This window comes from Pygoscelis adeliae, unplaced genomic scaffold (genome assembly GCF_000699105.1).
Source record: "Pygoscelis adeliae isolate BGI_AS28 unplaced genomic scaffold, ASM69910v1 Scaffold207, whole genome shotgun sequence".
NCBI classification, from domain to species: domain Eukaryota; kingdom Metazoa; phylum Chordata; class Aves; order Sphenisciformes; family Spheniscidae; genus Pygoscelis; species Pygoscelis adeliae.
The window spans coordinates 1,991,308-2,010,301 of NW_008825160.1; the positions used below are offsets into that span (position 1 = coordinate 1,991,308).

The 18,994-nt window shown below is 48.2% G+C and overlaps 1 protein-coding gene across 1 annotated transcript in view; it reads right to left on the bottom strand.

Moving 5' to 3' along the window:
- PLXNA4 (plexin A4) overlaps positions 1-15,327 on the bottom strand; it is a 442,850-nt gene extending 427,523 nt beyond the window's left edge. The window contains exon 1 of the mRNA XM_009328687.1: positions 14,149-15,327. Within this exon, the coding sequence (XP_009326962.1) occupies positions 14,149-15,327 (1,179 nt within the window). The remainder of the gene's footprint in view (positions 1-14,148) is intronic.
- Between the last annotated feature and the right edge of the window lie 3,667 nt (positions 15,328-18,994).

Here is an 18,994-nt window from a genome sequence, read left to right on the forward strand (position 1 = left end):
TCCAGCCAGTTTTTGACCCAGCGCAGAGTACACCTGTCTAAGCCGTGAGCCGCCAGCTTCTCCAGGAGAATGCTGTGGGAGACGGTGTCAAAGGCCTTACTGAAGTCCAGGTAGACCACATCCACAGCCTTTCCCTCGTCCACTGGGTGGGTCCCCTGGTCATAGAAGGAGATCAGGTTGGTCAAGTAGGACCTGCCTTTCATGAACCCGTGTTGGCTGGGCCTCATGCCCTGGTTGTCCCGCACCTGCCTTGTAAGCGCCCTCAAGATGTATCCTACTCAATAGGATAGTTAAAAATCTAGAGGGATGGAAGCCCTATGAAAATCTGTCACCAGGAACTTCACGGTACCTGAAGTGATACAAGCTAAGAAATTTAGGGTCTAGATCACCGGGTGCAGGGGTGAAGCATAAACCTCCACCCAGAGGAGCTGCAAATGATGGAAACCATCTCCCAGCAAACCACCGGTCTTTAAACTCCAACAGCAGCAGTATGGTACCCAAGGCTTATGCTTCTCTTGTTTGCCCGTGCATGTCCTCTTGATGGTATCAGCATGGACTTCACTGCTTGGTGAACTTCTGGTTAGATGCTGGTTTGGCCTACCCCTGGCATTAGTACCTTGCCTTCCTTAAGCTGGACTGGCTCTGCCTCTGACCTCCTGCAGTATCTCTGCTTCTGGCCATGCTGCATCCAAGTCTCTCTTCCGACTCCTCTGAGACCAATGGACTTTGGTTCATTTGACCTTCTCCCCACGATCTGTGCTGTGAACTTCGGCAGAACCATCACATTTCAGCCCATTGGCTGTGTCTAGCTATGAGGTCCTAGTGCAAGATGGAGACAGCCCCTCTGACTTTCACCTCATGCCACATCATTCACATAATTTGATGCCTGTTACTGCCCTCCCCATCACATGCATTCCCGACAGTGGGTCAGGAAAAGGCTGCGGGCTTCCCCAGTGAGCGTCAATGACCGTAGACCTTTGTCATCTGCAATGCAAAGCCATGGGGAAATTTTGTGGACAAAAAGATGGGAACCCTGGGCCACCAACCAAAGATAGCATAGATCACCAACCAACCCACTCTTCAGCAGTTAGCTAGCCTACAGTCTAATGACATACAAAAATATCCAGTACGTTTCCCCAGGGTGCTCTGTGATATAATGGCAGCTGGATAAAGAGCCAGCATTTGGAAATACATTATAATTGCACACTGCTTTTCACTTGTGCAACCACAGCAATGGTTACCATGCAATTACATGTCACCATATACAAATGACAGTGCAGTTACAGTAACTTTACCAATTACAGGGAAATTGTACCCACTATGCTAAGAGGTTTTCATTCAAACATAATTCAGGAACGCAAGAACAGGGGGGAAAGGTACTCAAATTGACTAGAACTGGTACAGGCGTTCGGTTTTTAGGTCTGTAGTTTAAGCATCAGTTCAAGGACTGGTATCAAGTTTCCAGAGTGCTGCAGAATCTTAATGTAGTACAGACTTTTTATGCCTGCATTTATGTTCCTGCTATATTGTGAGCGTAAGGCTTCCCAACGGTCTATACCATGTACCTCCACGTCGTAAAATTTGCAATTTCCTGAAGAGGAGGCTGCCTTTCTTACAGAGACCAACAAGTTTCTTTAGTCTTCAGGCCTTTTGCTCAGCAGAGCTGGCTGATTATTAGTAAGAAGTAATTATTGTTATAAATTTAGCATCCTCTAAGTCCCGACTTTCTGAATTATTAGTGTGCCAAAAGATGTATACAATGTACATTGGTTAGTGAACCCCTAAAAATTCTCTAGACCCCACTACTACAAAATTTAAGCAATACTGGCAGTAAGTTTGCTTTACTTATTTCCTGCTGCAGACCCTGGAGATGCAGACCACAGCTTTCAGGGTCTGCTGACTCTGTGTCACAGCCACAGAGCAGCAACTGCTAATGCTTTTCAGCCCATGGCTGGTTCTCAAACTCTTGTTCTCATTTTTGCTATGCACGTTGCCTTACTACTGGCATGGGACTGGTCAGCAGCAGCATTTCTGCTCTGGAAGCAGCACTGGGCTATCAGAGGGAAACAGTTCATTCCCCCATGAAGGAATGAGGTCCACGACTGACTATCCAGAGAAGCACGTCATAGATATCAAGTATGCAATACCGCCCTCAGCAAAACAACATACTTGCTTCTTGGTCACTTGCATGGAAGACGTTCCTACCATTACAAATGAAGATGCAATTAAGGATCCAGCCTGAAACACCAGGAGGTTAATGAATCCACATTACTGGCAGATGGTGTACTGATACCAGCTTCACCACATCCCTCAACTCCAAGCATCTGCCAGGAGAAACAGTCGCACTATGTCGTGATAAACAAGACAAGGTGCAGAACAGACTCAGATAGCTGGGAATATTTTCCAGTGGGATATTTACACTCTCTGTGTTTGGATATTGTAACTCAAGTGATATTTCAAGTGCCTTGGTTAGAGCCCAAGGGTCTGATATAGGCAGGGAAGACAGACAGTACCTCTAGCAGCAACGCAGAGTGTCAGGCCGAGATAGTAGAAACACTCTTATTTATGGAGGCCTTCACATCCCACATCCCAAATACTACCACTGTGTCAGCCAAATCTCCCTTTTGCATAGGTCATTTCCACCTCCTTGAAAAATCCTGACATTTCAATTCCAAATCTCAGCATTAGCACACCAAGCCAGGTAGCTGGAGTGAAAATCAGATCCCTGAGGTGTGTGGTCACTGAGGTTCATCCCCTCACAGGTGGCAAATGTACCCACAAACAAGAAGGATGGGTGGGACCTGAAGAGCAGCAAATGTGACTGTAAAAGGAAGCTGAGTTCTTCTGCAATCCCATAAACTTCCCTCTACTGGCTCAGAGACTGGAGGATCATATGGATGAGGCACTGAAGGATAAACAGAGGAATATGATCTCTGTGGCTCTCAGCTCAGTGCTTTCCATGAGCTTTAAAAAATTCACTTAAAATTTTTCACACCCAAAAAAAAAGAGATTATTGAGTGTGGAGACTCTGCCTTTGAAACCACCATGGTCTATTGGGTCAATAAGCATTTAGGGATTTTGCAAAAGTGAAATATTGATCAAATAAGCTGCTAGAGCTCTTCTGTAAGAACATATTCCAGCAGCAAAGCTGTGTTACGCACCTGAAACACAGTAGTACTGACTTCCCCTGGTGCTGCTGTAGCTGAGATGGGGAGTAAGAGTCCCAGAGAGAGAAAATCTTAGGTGAAAAGGGTTTTCTGTGTAGGCAGAAAGACACGTTTGAGAGAAGGAGAAGGGCTCGCCAGCTGCTGCATTTTATCCTAAAGGATGTCACATTTCCATGATTGGTCAAAGGTTGTCTACATAACAAATTCCTGGAAACATCAACTGCAGTGATGAAAGAGGTGTAAGAAGAGACTGGCGCTCTGTCCTCTGTCAGCTGTGCCCTGTAATCCTGAGCATGCTTGCCGTAACATGGGTTTCTCTCAGGCACGTCCACCCAACAGAGACACCTAACAAAGAGACATCCCCTTCCCCAAGTTACAAGCTCTCATGTCCCTCTTCACCAGATGGACACAACAGCCACGCTGCAGGGCTCTTCTAAGGTCTCCACAACAACATCGTTGCTGTCTGTTGCACGCAACATTGAAGGGTGTAGGAGCCTTCTCTTGCTGACCTGTCCTCCCTTTCATAGACAACATGCCCGGCCCATTATCTCCCAACACTTGCTGGCAGCAGAATGGTTAAACCAGCATCTCTGGAGCATTTCTGGCAGCTGCCAGGCACCCTTCATTCCTATTCGAGTGACGCACACCAGCACCTTGCCGGATAGAGTCCAGCTGCCTCCCCTACGCCGGCACCACCAGAGATTCTCCACTGAATCACAATTACTATAATTATTATTTTGTTACACAGACAAAATTATCATTTGGGCTGCAAAGTGCCACACGCACCAATGGCACTATATAAATTAAAAAAACAACGCTGCTTTGCATGCAAGCAACACCTTTGCCTGGAGATCCCAGAGTTGCTTAAAAGCATTAATTAAGCCTCACCGCAGCCCTGCAAGGGTAAGCTAAGTGTTGTAATGAACAACATGTATGTGCTGTTGCTCTTCAGCACGGGGAAATTGAGAGAGCTCAGCTGGGTACGAGAGGCCCCGGCTTGCTCACCAAATAACAGAGAGTCGTACCGAGCTCCAGGGCTGCGCATCTGTATCAGGGAGAACCGAATTGTGTCTGGTCCTATCATCTCAGAGAAAATGAATTTAAAGAAGCCTCATTATCAGTTTAAACAACAAACTGAAGCACTTGAGCCCTGAAAAGAAAAATCTCCCACTTGCGGCTTCTATCTGTGCAGATCTCGGTACTTGAGGAATTCAGAGCACTTGTGTCAGCCGAGTATAAATTCACTCAAGCCATTAAGCTCGAACTCCTCCTGCATCTGAAAGCAGGACCGTGCAAGCGGAAGGCTGCAGCCGGCCCTCAGAGGCAGGGACACCATTACAATTACAGCCCTGTGTTTCTTGGCACAGGATCCCGACCAATAGCCCCAACCCATTGATAAGTGCTGGGTCATTCCCTCATTAGGAGGAGTACATTTTTATTATTCCCTTCTGCAGGCTCCCTCACTCTGCCTCTGCCACTCTCTCTGTGTGTCTAAATACGCGCCTGGCTAATATTGCTTGTTTACAGGATAAATCAGCTGAATAAATCCTATTATATTTTGGAACACTGACAATGACGGGGTAATGACATTGAAACAGGGAAAATACGATGTTGTTCCTACTGATCTAATGTCACCCACATGCTCTATCAGCTATGCCAGCTCCAATACTGCATGGCAGAAACAGAGGTCTCTGTCTTTCTGCAGTGCTACCATTTAGTTGCATGCATCTCTGGGTCTCTTGCCTCTCCTGCATTTCAAGTACTTCTTTAAATATTTTAAATATTATTAGAATCTGCACCATAAAGCAGAAAACACTGGGGCTGCAATGTCTACTAGCTCCTAAATTGAAGGAACTGGGTGTTGGTGGCACAGGGAAGATGTTAGGTCCTACGTATTGTGTAGTTATCTGCAAGAGAAAGATGCACAAAGGTCTGCATTTCAGCAAGCCACGTTCATCCACTTACTGACATTTATCTGTGCAACAAAGCAGAGCTGAAGAGAAGGACGGTTTGGAGGTCGATGTGTGCTGGACACCCAGGTCCCCAGCTCTATCCTGGACTTGGACATATCTACCCAGCCAGGTCCACGCTGGCTCTGCAAATGCTGCATTTTGTCCCAAAGCTGTTGTCGTGTTACCCGAAGACCGGGCCAGTGCTAATAAAATGCCTCTCAAGCAAACTCACAGCAGAACCATATCCCACACTAGCACAGTCAGGCAGATGCCAGGCTCGGAGTGTCTGGGGCAGAAACACGGTCGGATAAGATTTGGACATCTCTCTGTAGGTACAACAGCCTTTCTCATCGCCATCTTCACACCGGCCAGTCTTCAGGATGGACACTTCCAACATCTGTATTATCCCACCTGGTACAATGGGGACCCACGTTTCCATGCAATTTAGATAAATAGAGAAACATTCTTATTTCAGGGGGAAAAAAAAGGTCTTATGTTATGTGTGTGCTGGAATATAAAATAAATAGACATGCACATCAGATTGTTCCCAGAGGCTAAACATCTTCACTGATTCTCCAAGTACTAAGACAGACCCTGCACTGTTTTTCAACCCAACAGCTACACTTGCATCAGGCAGGCGAGAAAGGGTCTGTGCAGGATTTGGCCCAGAAAGCAATGCTGAATCCAGCATACCCTCGACCCTCTCTTCAACAGAACGGTTATTGTACAAACTCCCACGCTCAGCTGCCCCAAGTCCGGAGGTGCTTTAAATAGCATCGGGCTCACGAAGGGAGATGGAGTCACTTTGCTTCTGGCTCTTCCAGGATGGCTGGGTTTTGCTTGCTGCTTTTTAAAAAAGAAAAAACCTGTTGCACAATCATTCCCATTGGCCCGCAAGGCGACCTCCTGGCGAGGCAATACGAGGTCAGGTTTGCAAAGTAGCTGATCTCCCAGCATGGAAGACAATGCAAGGAGATCATATGGAGCCCTCCAAAAATGCAAGGCTGAGCCACGGGCGACCACAGGGCTCGACCACAGAAGAAAACAGCCTGTCTTGCTGGCAGGGGAAGCAGCAAAGATCAGTTCCCAGAAACAAATCTAATTGTCCATGTGGGGAAAAGCGCAGGAAAATGGCACAAGCAGTGATGGAGAAGCTGGCATTTTCCTGGGCTGCAGAAGCAGCAACTGGGGGACCACCAGGAGCTGGGGCTGATGCTGAGAGATGCTGAGCTGCTGAGGCAGAGCCAACGTGGTCCAGAGATGGGGCTGATGGTGGGGGAGGGAACTGCGCCTGAAATATCTCAGACACAACAGCGACTCAGCAGCCTTGGGCCCTGCTCCATCCTCAATGAACATTTTGTGTGAGCGGGGTCAACCAGACGCGAGGAGCTGGGAGAGAACAGCAGTGTGCATGGGTTTGGCACCCGGCCACTTAAAGGCACAGGGTTTCCTCTTGCTTTATGCTTGGGAAGTAAATAAATGGTTTTGAGAAGGAGGTTGTTTCCAAAGCATGCTTCCCCTGCCCCGGACAAACAGTGAGGGTCCTGGAAGGAGAGGTTGCAGGGTTGGGGTGTGATGAGAAGGTAATTATTTACCGCCAGCAGTATTTCTGCATGCACACTGATCTGGAAGTATCCTTTCAAGGACAGGTGTTTAATACTGAGGAACATACTTAATACCTCAAATGCAATCATCCTCTCCGTGCAATTAGGCCCTGGTTTACAGCCCTTAAGTGCAAGCTTCAATTGATGTAGGTGCTTAAGAGTTTTTGGTTTTCTCTCCCTCAGGGGCCTCCAAAGCCATTTTTTTTTCCTGCCCAGAGTGCAGAGCACTTTACAGAGGCAGGGAAGTGTCCTTATCCCTGCCGGCTGAAAGCAGAGAGGTGGCACATGGGAGGAAGGACCGCCACCGAGAAAAAAGTTAAGATGAACCCACGTGGTGCCTGAGAAGCCCCTGCAAATGAGCTCTCACCAGGTTAGCATATGTATACCCACCTGAATAAGCAGTGGGCTTTTGAGGATGTCCAGAGGACCGGGACGTTGCCAGCAGCTATACCCAGGCTGAACTAAGAGCTTATGCAGGCGCTGGAGAAGTCCTGTAGTGCTCACCCAGCACTGCTCAGCCATAGGCACGTACGTCGATGGCAAAGCCAGGAGGGTGTCGTTCCTGCAACTCCATTAGACCCCAACTGTCATGTCCCTAGCATGAACACTAGGCATGCTAATCAATGAACTAGTGCTAATTAGTTAATGAGCCTGCTGGTCATCTCATAGAGGAAGAGGTGGCGAGATTTTCCTAATTCCAGTTACAGAGGGGCCAGGACCTTGCTCGGAGCGGTGGAGATTTGAACTCGGCTGCTCTCCATTAGCCTGAGGAGCACGGCCCGAGACATCTCTGGTCACTTCCACCACTGACAATAATCATGAGAAACACCAGCCACATCGCTGGAGAGAGCTCCCTGATGCGCTTTCGCCTGAGCTGCCTCATGTAGCAAGTTAATATGACATTTCTCTCTGATGAAGTGTCTTTCATCCCAGAGCACAGCCAGCTTCGCAGGGGAGATGATGGTCAGGCCTGCTGGAGATGGAGAAATGGGGAGTGGGAAGGTGCATGGGGGAGATTTGCAAATCACAGAGCTGAGCTGCAGAAACCCTAAGCCAGTGCCCTACCCCTTGTCCATATTGCCTCCCCAGTTAAGCCCTCCATCCACTCCAGCTCCCAGCATCAGCAAGAGGACGCTTTTCGCCTCTTATCAAAGTTGCTGGGCTCAGCAAGTCCCTCCGACAATACGCTCCGCACACATGCACACACACTCCCATCCAACATAAACTGATGTGACCAATTATACAAACACAGATCTGGCAGTAATAAGCCTGTTTGCTCCGTCTCTGAGTCTCCAGTGAGCATTCCCAGAGAGGCATTACCATATTTCTGAGGCTACTGCCTTTGCACAGACTGCACTCTGTCATTTTTTTTTTTTGGTTCCTGCTCTTCTTTGCATCTTCAGAGGAAGAAGAAGAAAGCACTGTTAAAAGTTGACCAAGAACTGCCCTCAGCTGACCGTGAACCCTTTGGATCAGAAACATGAGTCTGTGTAATTTGGGCTAAAGACATGTACGCAAAACTCTTGTGCGTGGTCTATCCGGTAGATATGAACAAAAAGCCCTATTGTGCAAGCACGAGTGACATTGCCCCCCCGCAGAGATTTACTTAGGATAGCCCTACCAGCAGGCAGTGACACCACGAGGTCTAATGAAACCAATAGCTCGTTCCTGTGACTGTGAGTCATTCCCCTGGGAAAGCAGCAGGCTCACGTACGGGCCAACCCAGCCGGGAGAAACGGGCAGGGGCTGTGTGTGCAAAATGTCAAAGCAGCAGTATTGCATGGACCTCCTTCCACGCATTCCTCTTCCCAAGAGCTAAGCAAAAGTTAACACTCCCTTGCACCCCAACCTTTCCCTTTTAAGGGAAAATGATGGGGGAAATGACAGATAGAGATGATAATTCCTGCTTTTTAGTTTGTAAAGTGATTTTTCTCCCTGAAATGCCCCTTCTTTTCAGCAGCTCCAGCCTGTGTCCTTCTTTCTAAATGACCCTGTTTTCCTGTCCCCCATGCTAGAGAGGAACACAATAGCAAGGATAATATTCCCTCTTCCTGCAACAGTTGAGAACATTGGGCACAGCACTAAGATCCAGGAGTCCCTGAGCTGCAACTGCACCGCAAGTCATGTTTTACCGTGCCTTAGCTAACCCTCCTGAAAAACAGGGGTAATGCTGCTCCCCAGCTTGGCGTCTCAGAGGTGCTCTGCCAGACCCGTGTCCTGTTAACACCAGTGATGACAAATGCAAGCCCTGGGAGGAAGAGGAAAATCATGAAATAGGATGTTCATAGGAAAATCGTGGTCACCCCGTCACCAACAGTGGCCCTGCCAGGAGTCAAATTGACTATCCCATACCTTACACAAAGTCCTTCTACCACCTGAGCTAGAAATGGCCCTTCCTAACCTGGTGGCATGGAGCAGAAGAGAGCCCATGGGTCAGCCCCAAGGACGAAGCAGCATTCATCCTGGGGTGAGGTGCTTATGCTGCCAAAGCAAAATGCCTGTGCACCCAACTGGCATCCAGACATGCCTTACAGCCGTTCATGGAAGGACTAATCAGGAATATGCCCTCCACAGCCTCCTCCTGCATTCAGCTAAACCCAATGAGTACAGCAGTGCTTGCTTGGTGGGTGTCAAGCATCTAGGATGGCCAGGGGGGATGCAGGGAAAGCAGGAGGGAGCAAGAGAGCAGAGTCCACTTGAGGAACAGATGTATGGAGGAGATGCAGGACTCTCAAGGATCTAGGCACCGGTATCTGCAAAGATATTTTGGGGAGTTACTGACTTAGGTTTGCCTTGAAGCATCAAAAGCACAGGAAGCCTTTATAGCCAAGTCACTCGTCAGACAACGGCTCGGGTCCCAAACATCCACCTCGCCTGCCCTCTGTTAGCAAAGTGTTGGAAAAATATTGCCCAGCTCCTTACACAAGGCCTTTTGTCGGCTGGTCAGCTTCGAAAACATTTCTTTTCTCCCCCAAGTGACAGCGCTGCCATGAAAAACAGGAAGAGATTGAATACAATTATTTAAACAGTTAAACTCCATTTCCTGCCAAAAGGAAAAGAAAATACCGGCAAAAGGCAGAAGCCAGGCGATAGTTTGGGACAGACACTTTGATTATCTTGGACAGATATTTGCGCTGTGTATCTGGTAAAAGCTACAGCGATGGAGGTGACACCTTTCCATTTCAGGGACTGCAGTCTGTTAGGCTGCAGAGCGGCAGGTGATGCTGTGAGGCAGACCAGGCTGATGAGGAGACCAGGACCTCCCAGGATAGCCGCAACCAGCTCCTAAGCTCACAGCCGGGTTCACATGCCAACAACACGTGCTTGGGACTTCATTGCAAGCCAAAGCTCCAGCAAGGATCCCCATTCCTCTCGCATCTCCCCAGCAGGTCCTGGCACCCTCATGCTGCTTTGGGGTCAGTCTCCAATACCCCTCTCTTCTTCATCCATGCTTGCATGTCCCACACAGCAGTTCACCTGCTTGTTCCCCAAGGTAGAGGGGAAGGCTCCCCTGCCTCCACTACTGAGCATCCCAGTAGTGCAATTGTCACTGGGCTTCAAAATGCACCTACTGTTAATCCTATTCCATAGCAATGAAAATCAACAAATCTCCCAACGATCAAGTCCTGTACTGAAATGGCCCATTTACATCTCCATCCTCCCAAACTGCCTTTTTTTTTTCTTTTAAAGAAATCCAGCATTTCCCAACTCTATCAACAGTTAATGACAATGTTTATTAAACATATTTAAACCATGGCCTTCTTTATCCAACATGAATATTGTCTTCTGTTTTAAGAAGCCTATTTTTTCCCTCCAGAACAGCCCTTCCTTCTGCCAACACCCTGCATGTCCATACAGCCTGGCTCCCTCTGCTCCGTACATTGATGTACCACACTGCACCGCAGAAGTGGTCGCGTTTTGGTGACACACAATGCTCTTGCCAGATAGCCAAAGAGGATGAAGGTGCTCTCTGTGGCTATATAAGTAGGAATGCCTTCAGTATCAGGAGAGGAGATTTAGATTAGACATGAGGGAAAGCTTCCTAGCAGCAAAGACAGATCATGTAGGGAGAGAGAGGAATCTCCGTGGCTGGAGGTTAAGAACAGGTGAGACAAACATCTGTCAGAAAAGTTATAAGTAGGGCAGAAGGGAAAATCAGATGACCTCATAAGACTCTTTTTTTTCCCAGCTTCATTTTTCTCTGATTATATGAATTTCTAAGCATTTGGGGTCAAGTGTACTGTTTAAATATAAGCTATTATCCTGTATTTGCAAGGAGGAAAACCAGAGAGGTATTACCTGGAACAGTTCATCACCTGAGTGAACATCGCCAATTTGCAGATCAACTGCCCAGACATAAAAATCCATAATTTTTTCCTGATTTATGCAGAAGATTAATAGTAGGAGAGCTATAACACAGGGACAGGGGAGGAATGAACACTGAGGATCCTTCATTCATATCTGGACTTTTATATTTCCCATTCTGGAAATTCTTCTATCACACTGCTAACATCTGCAACATGCACATGCGGTTGGCATGAGAGAAGCGCAGACTCATTACACAGTTGTGTCTTCGTCCTTTGCCTTCACATTGGGTTTGCAAACCAGATCAGGGCAAGTCTCCAGGACATCCAGCCCTGCAGGACATCTGGAGACCCAATGCCTTCCACTGCATGTTGACCGTGAGACCCAGTGCGTCCAGCCCAGCTTGCTGCCAGGTCCTACCTGACCTCAACTTTCCAAGCTCCAGCTGCACCAGCAAAGCTGCCTGACCAGAGAAGCTGCAGAATCTGCACTGTATGGTTCCAGCCAAGTGCACCATTCCCCCACCTCCCTGTGATTATTTGTGTGCATATTGCAGGTTAGGAGAGCTGTGCTGGGAATGGTCCCTGTCCTGGTTTCGGCCAGAGAGACTTCTCTTGCCCTGAAGTGGCCTTGAGCGAGCATTACACCAAGGCAGGAACAGAAGCATCATAACATGTGGATCCCCTTTGAGTCAGCTATTGCCCTATTAGAAAAATATTTGTTACCAAAAATCAGACCTGACCATGCACCAAGATGCGAGGACAGTGCGGTGAGCCCAGCTCCACAATCCATGGTCCTACCGTTAATACCACAAAGAAGGGCTGGAATATGTCTTCTAATAGTGTTTCTCTGCAATGCTTGGTGAGGCTTTCCCACAGCTCATCTCTACCCATCTGCTCAATGCCAGGTACATCATCTGTATCTGTTCACATGCAGGATTTCGGCTGCTGAAGGCAGGGCAGCAGAGCTGAAGTTCAGGTGCGGCCTCGATCGCAGGCAGGTTAAGCCTCTATTTGCACCAGCAGAGAACTATTTGACATCCACACAAAACCAGGGGAAGTCTCACTGATGGCTTTGTAATTGGTTTTAGAGCTGCTAAGAGGCAGAGCAGCAGTGCTGGTGGATGGCTGGCAAGCAGGACATCAGCAAAGGAGGCAAGGCCCTCACAGACATATATCCAGGCTCCAAAATACTTCACCAACCATCAAATATTTTCCAAGCTTAGCGGCTGGACTCTGCAACCCTTACAGCAGCCAAGTCACTAATACCTCTTCCCTCGGGCAGCACAGCTGATCTCAGACAGGGCTTGCCAGCAGCTCTAAGTAGACTCATTTAAGGAAAGGACAGCCCACTTAGTTACACTTTTCAGACTCCTTTTTTTTCTTCAAGGATCTACAGGCTCTTTCTCCAGCTGGGAAGCATTAGCATCTCTGATTCACAGTGAAGAAATGCAGTCACAAATAGGCTTTAACAGTTTTTCCCACTGTGTCACCCAGTCCCTGGCTCCTTGTCCTCTCCCCAACCTCTGCAGTCCTGTCCCCCCAAATTCGGTCTGATATATCAGTCTTCTTGGTCCGGGACTCACACCAAGGGACACAAGAAAGCTGTTGGCCTTTTTGCTCCTGTCTAAAGCCACAGAAGCCAGGTGACCAAAAGGTTTCAAACCTCCTGATTTGAGAGGTCCAGTATTGCAAATGTTAGTATGGAGCACAAACAGAGCAGATTTGCAAATGCATGGAGAGGCTTAACAGCCCAGGAAAGAAACTCCAGTGGGAAGCTCCCAGCTTAAATCTAAAGGCAGCTCTTTGAAAGTGCGGAGGCCTTGAGGCTAAACAAAAAAATCAAAGACAGATTTGGGCACAGCCTTTCTCCCTGTGCAATACTCCACAGGGAGCTTTGCAGGTCTAGGCAGAAGAGATCCCAACTGAAATGAAGGACTTGTCCCTCCACTTGTTTGGTGCGGGAGTATGAGAGCAATGCAAAGTCAAGCAACGATGCTGAGGGCACTGGTTTAAAGGGGAATTAGGGCAGAGTAAGGCAGGATCAGACTCCCTGCAATGAAATTTCCATCTGCGTTCCTCTTGGTCTGTCCTTGTCCTGCAAAGGAACAACAGCAGGGATCCCCCAGCAAAGGAGGCTTGAGTACAAAGGAAAGCTGGAGCAATCCCATATCCCGAGCCCTGACTGCCTTGAGATTATGGGGCAGGAAAGCGCTCTGGTGTTTCTCCATATTCCCTTTGCTCAGACTTGAACTTGCCTCTCACTTGAAAGAGCTAATTAAGGAAGGGAATCAAAGCCCAGAGAAGCGGCTATTACAGCAGCCTGGGTGCAGTGCTGGCTGTAATGCTGATTTCTGTGCATGGTATCAAAGCCAGCCGTATGCTGGTGGGGTTGACGCAGATTTCTGCAATGACACTTTAGTGAACCGACAGAATAAACTAAGACAATTTCTTAAGACCATGTGTAGGTCAGGTAGATCAGCCTCTTCCCCAGTCCTGCCCTTAAATCTTATGGCATTTAATCCTTGATCTGCAGACAGATCTTAATTTTTCAGTGCAGAGGCAACGCAGAGCTGGCTGGAAACGGGAAGATGAGGGACTTTGATGGTTAATGACCAGTGCTTCTCACCCCTAGAAGAAACGAAGCCCTGTCTTCAGAAAACTCCCTGAACAAATCCTGCTCTGACTCCAGCCCAGGGAAATAAAATTACACCAGCAGAGACAGAAACCAGCACAAGCCATTGACATTATCTAGGTCCTGTTTTGGTTTAGGGTTGAGCCAAGACTGCACAAGGAAATGTGATTTCACCCCTAACAAATTGCACAGTGAAGTAACTACAACAGGCAGATTCCTCCTAAAGTTTTCAAGGCCCCTTGGCTTAGTTCATCAGCAAACACAGCATGCCTGAGGAGGTCAGAAAGTGATACCTTCCTCAGCACATCCATGAGTAAACTGAGGCATGAGCTGGTTAAATTAGGTGGTGTGGTGAGCTGGAGGCAGAGTCATGACTGGGACAAGGCAGTCTCAGTTCCTTGGTCCCTGTTCTAATCATTAAGCCATGCTCTAAGATCTGTGAGCACGGGAGGAGGTTAAGGTTGGGTGCTTAGGGGCTTCACTTACCGCACTGCTACAGGGAATGTCCTTGACTTTGAGCCAGGCCAGATCTAACGTCCCCTCTCCCCTGTAGCAGGACTGCAGTCTGTCCTTGATGCGATCATTGATCTTTTTCAGGACAAAGATGCAAAGAGCGGACTCATCCAAGGACTTCATCTTCCTTTTCTGCCCCTTGGAGAAGACTGTGAAGAGGATATCATCCTCAGGGCCAACACCCAAAGACCTTGCTAAGATGGCTCCAGCCTTAGACAAGTAGGCTGCCTGGAGCAACCGGTACTCCACCCCGTTCTTCTCACAGCCAATGGGCACCTCAACATAGGAGTTAAAGGCTGTGTCCTCCTTACAAAGCCGGACCAGCTTGGAGGTATAAACCTGCTCCTTCGTGGTGGAGCCAGGTGGTGAGATCATCTCAGGCTGCAGAGTCAGGAAATAGACAAAGTTACCACTGCTGAAGCCATAAATGTAGTAGATATCAAAGTCAGGGATGATGGTAAAGGTGTCTGAGGGGATCTTGATCATAGAGGCCACAAACTCATCATGAAAGACATATGCAAACATCCCATCTGCCTCAGAGTTCTTGGTGAGCTTTCTGCTGGAAATAGTGGGGAAATACTCAGGTTTGCCATCCACGGCAGTGGCAATGAACAACTTGTCATCCATGTTGCTGTAAGAAACAATGACTCCAAAAACAGAGCCACTCTCATTCACCCCAGAAAGATAATGCTCCTTCTTGTGGAAGGGCTCTCCCAGCTTGAAGAGGTCATCCAGCCTCAAGAGCTTGCAGATGCCCTGGTAAAGACTCCCACAGGCTATCAATCGATTCTCCTTGTAGTCTATGAGGAGCATTTTGTTTATGTTGTTAGTGGGCGTCAAGGGTTCGTTGCAGGTTTGGACTATCCTGGGAGGGTAACACTTGGGATTATCTTCATCAGGACCAGTCTGGTGGGTCACCAGGACCTTCAGGTCAGTGGAGAGTTTGTAGATCCTGTTGACAGCTCCCAAGTAAATGTGCCCAGTTCTTTCATCAACCACCAAGTGGTTGAAGTTTCCCTCTGCTTGGTCTCCAGTGAAAGTGATGAAGGGCCTCTTTGGATGGAGTGGCTGCTGCCTACCAAGAGGTGACACTGTGATGGACAGCAGGAGGTGAGAAACCAGGCAAGTCCATTTCCACATGGCCGGTGACATGATTAGAAAGGTTTGTATTCCCAAGGAATGAGGATTAAAAGCTGCAAGAGTCTTCAAAACACCAATTCCCTGGGAGATTTTGTCCTACAAGCAAAGAAAAAAGAAAACAAAAGTACATTACTATGGAGTATTCCTTCCTCCTCCCTCCTTCACAACCATGCCATCATCAGAGCGTGTTTAATTGCTAATCCTCCCTTTCTCGTCTCTGAGCTCTCTACTTAAAACCAGCACAAAGGGAGCCCTCCTGAAAGAAAAGATGCTGGTAGAAGGAGCAGAAATCACATAGCAGAATAACAAATCAGCACCTTTTTACTCTCCATTACACACACACGCCCCATGGTGCAGCACAAAAATTCACTGGAAGCCAGAGCAGTGCGGAAGGCTAACGGTAGAAACATCAAGCAGTATTGCTGTTTGCACTGCCAACTTTGACCCAGTTGTGTATTTGCTATCTAAGAAGACAGGACAGGAGAAGGATTATTATCCTGCTCTTCTGGATGAGGGACTGAAGCCTAGAGAAGGTCAGGGACCTGCCTGCAGGGACAGGTCCAGATGGCTGCTGAGCTCTTTTGCAACCCTTGAAGTTTGCCAGGAAGAAGCCAGCTCTGGTCTGACATTAACATCTTTTCAGGGAGACCTCGGTCCAGAACGGGCCTGTTTGAACAGGCTCTCTGTGGCTTCCAGATCAAAGCTGCCTCATGCCGGTCCAGCTTGGAGTACGGACGTAGGAGTTGTGGTGTGCCAGCCTTCAGAGCCACATCTACAAAGGGCATGAAGCCAAGCACGGAGCAAACAGAGCACCAGGTCTCCTCCCTCCCCTGGGCTCTCACCACAAGACTGCTCTCCACCCACTGCACGGCCAAGAAAACATTGTCTAAAAGAGAAATACAGTTCCCCTGGGCATCTCAGAGGACTGAGGAGGAAGGACTTGCCTAACTATTAACAGTAAAAGTCTAAAGGCCCATGAAGTAGGAAAACTAACAATCCAGGGACCAGCCTGGTGACTTTTCAAAGAGAGGGAAGGGGGCTTCCTTGTACCACCCAGCCTCTTAAAATCTCCCAGGTTTTAACCAGGGTGGTGGGAGCAGTATGGAATTCAAACAGCTTCTGTAATTTGGTGAGCACATCACCAAGCCCCATCCCCGTGCCATGGAAATGCATCTTCCTACTCAACACATACATCTACTCCCTGCTTCTCCACCTTTTCATAGCTGTTTCTGTACCAAGAGCAGCTTTGCCCCCTTATGACCCCACAGAACATGTGGGAGATGGAGACCTACCAGCTCAGGCCTTACCAGCCAAGCGCCTTGCTGAGTGCTGACCATACAACCCTTGTTGCTGGCGCCCAGGCTGAGGCACACAAGTCTTTCTTCCCTCCATCCCTCTTTAACATCCAGATCAGAATTTCACGAAACTGTTCTTGATTTTAAAAAGGACACAAGCGAAACCCCAACTCCACTGCTGCAGGCCCGTGCCCTATCACCTCTCCCACAGAGTGGCTTTGCTGAAATCAGGGGTGTAACTAGCTGAGCAAAGGCGATGACAGCCAGCCCCGCGCAAGCAGGAGGCAAGGGAAAATCGATGTTTGCAGATCCCAGCAGGGAGGAAGATGTGGCAGGTCTGGATTCGCAGCTTTTTCAAGTCTGTGCAACTCTGCTAACACCAGTGGAACTGAAAAATTTCCTTCAAGAAATAATAAAGAGAATAAATCCTGTCTTCTTTTGACCTGTAGACTGATTAGATCTGATAGTGGAAAGGGTAAGTCTGAGCTTGCAGAGCATCTACCACTTTTATGCCACCCCAAATATTTCAAAATTCTCACAGTTGCCAGAATTTCAAAGCTGTTGTATGATCACCTTCACCTCCCACTGCCCTCCCTACCGCAGCAGCCGCAGGCGTTGGATAGATGATGGACAAAGGTCATTTCACATTTACTTTAGGCATGTTTACCCTGTTCTGCTTTGCCTTTCTGGTCAAGCAAATATTTAATAAAATCAAGCTTATACTGCAGAGTTTGCAAGACTGTCTTGCGAGCGGGAGAGGATTCACTCTGCAGGGATACGCAGGCTGGTCACGTAGGCTTTTAATAACCTTTATTATGATAGATAGAGCGGCGGTGGGATGAGCTCTCCCTGCACAACCATTCCTCTTTCAAAAGAGGCCATCCTTGAGAGAGCAGCAGAAGAGGGAAGCTGTCCCTGTTTGAGTCCTGTGTTCAGAAACATCACGTGGCGACCCTGAACACCAGCTCCCGTCACTTATGAGTTATGAACCATATTTCTAACAGACACTGGTTTGATCGGGCACTAGACAGATCTAGGAAGAAATTATTCTTTTCAAGTACTAAAAAGATATCTATTTTACTCCTGTATTTTGCTATATTTTGCTCCTCTTAGCCCTGCAGAGTCAGCACAGCTGCAGGACAGGGAAATGGGAACTGCTGTGGCCCGGAGACCGAAGAGGTAACGAACAGCCCCTCTTCTGCAACAGGAGCCATCTGCCCGAAGGTCATCACAACGCCCAGGAGTAGATTTGCAACACCAGGAGGAAATCTGCCGATTAAAATAAGTGGTCAACACAACATAAGAGGAGATGATACACTCCAGATGTGAAATCTTTGAGGCCCAAGCAGGAGAGAATTGTGGTTGACTTTGAGGTGAGACTGTCACTTGTAGAGGGAAGGGGTAGCGAGGGAAACCTTCCTCCAGGCAAAGACAGCAAATTTGATCTGGAAACCAGAGAGACCTCAATGAGAAACTCCAGGAAGGCTGGATGAGGAGTCCCTTCTGCAGCAGACAAGGGCATTTCAAAAATAGTGAACCTCATGGGGGCAGATGCTCACCTGCAGAGGAAAGAGCCTCAACAGTCTGCCAGCACCGATAGCCACCAAGCAAGCACAGGAGCAGCCTTTTGGGAAAAGGCAGGGAGAGCAGGAGCCTGGGGCTATCTTGCCATCTTCCATCAGCCATCTGAGTGACCCTAGGAGCAGGATTTTCTCTCTGTACACTGCTGGCACTCACTCCTTCTCTCCCATCTGTTCATGTTGTTTGCCCTGAACCCTCTGGCCTGGAGTCCCAATCAGTACTTGAGCCTCTAAGGGCTATAATTTATAATTTGGCTTAATTAATAAATAACAGCAGAGGGCAGAGGCAAGGAGGACTGGTTGTTTAGCTTGCAGAATAGAGCGGGGTTTGTACTACCCCTTAGAGGATGCACCAAGGAGAAGGGGGTTACTCATGTCTTCTTATTACCCATGTCTGGATAGCAGAAATGATAGCAGCTGGAAAGACAAATAATACAGTGACATAGACATACCCCATCTCAGGCTGCTCGGTCTGCAAGAGACTAATTATACTATAAGAAAAAACCCAAATAAACAAAAGGCCAAAGTGAGCAGGCAGTGAGGTCTGGGCTTAGGCTCTGAGCTGGCTATTTCCAAAATAAACCCAAACCACCTTCCCACAATGACCAGGCTCACTCACCTTTCCCCTCAGAGACATGGCCAGCAGCAGTGCCGTGACCCAGCGTGCAGGGCTCCTGTGCAAGACCAGACTGTCCCTCTAAGCAGCTCTACGTGGTTCCTGCCACAACAGCCTCCTCACCAGCACATTCAAGGTCCCTGGGAAGGTCAGACAGCCTCTACAGCCCCTGGGATCTCTAGGGAAAG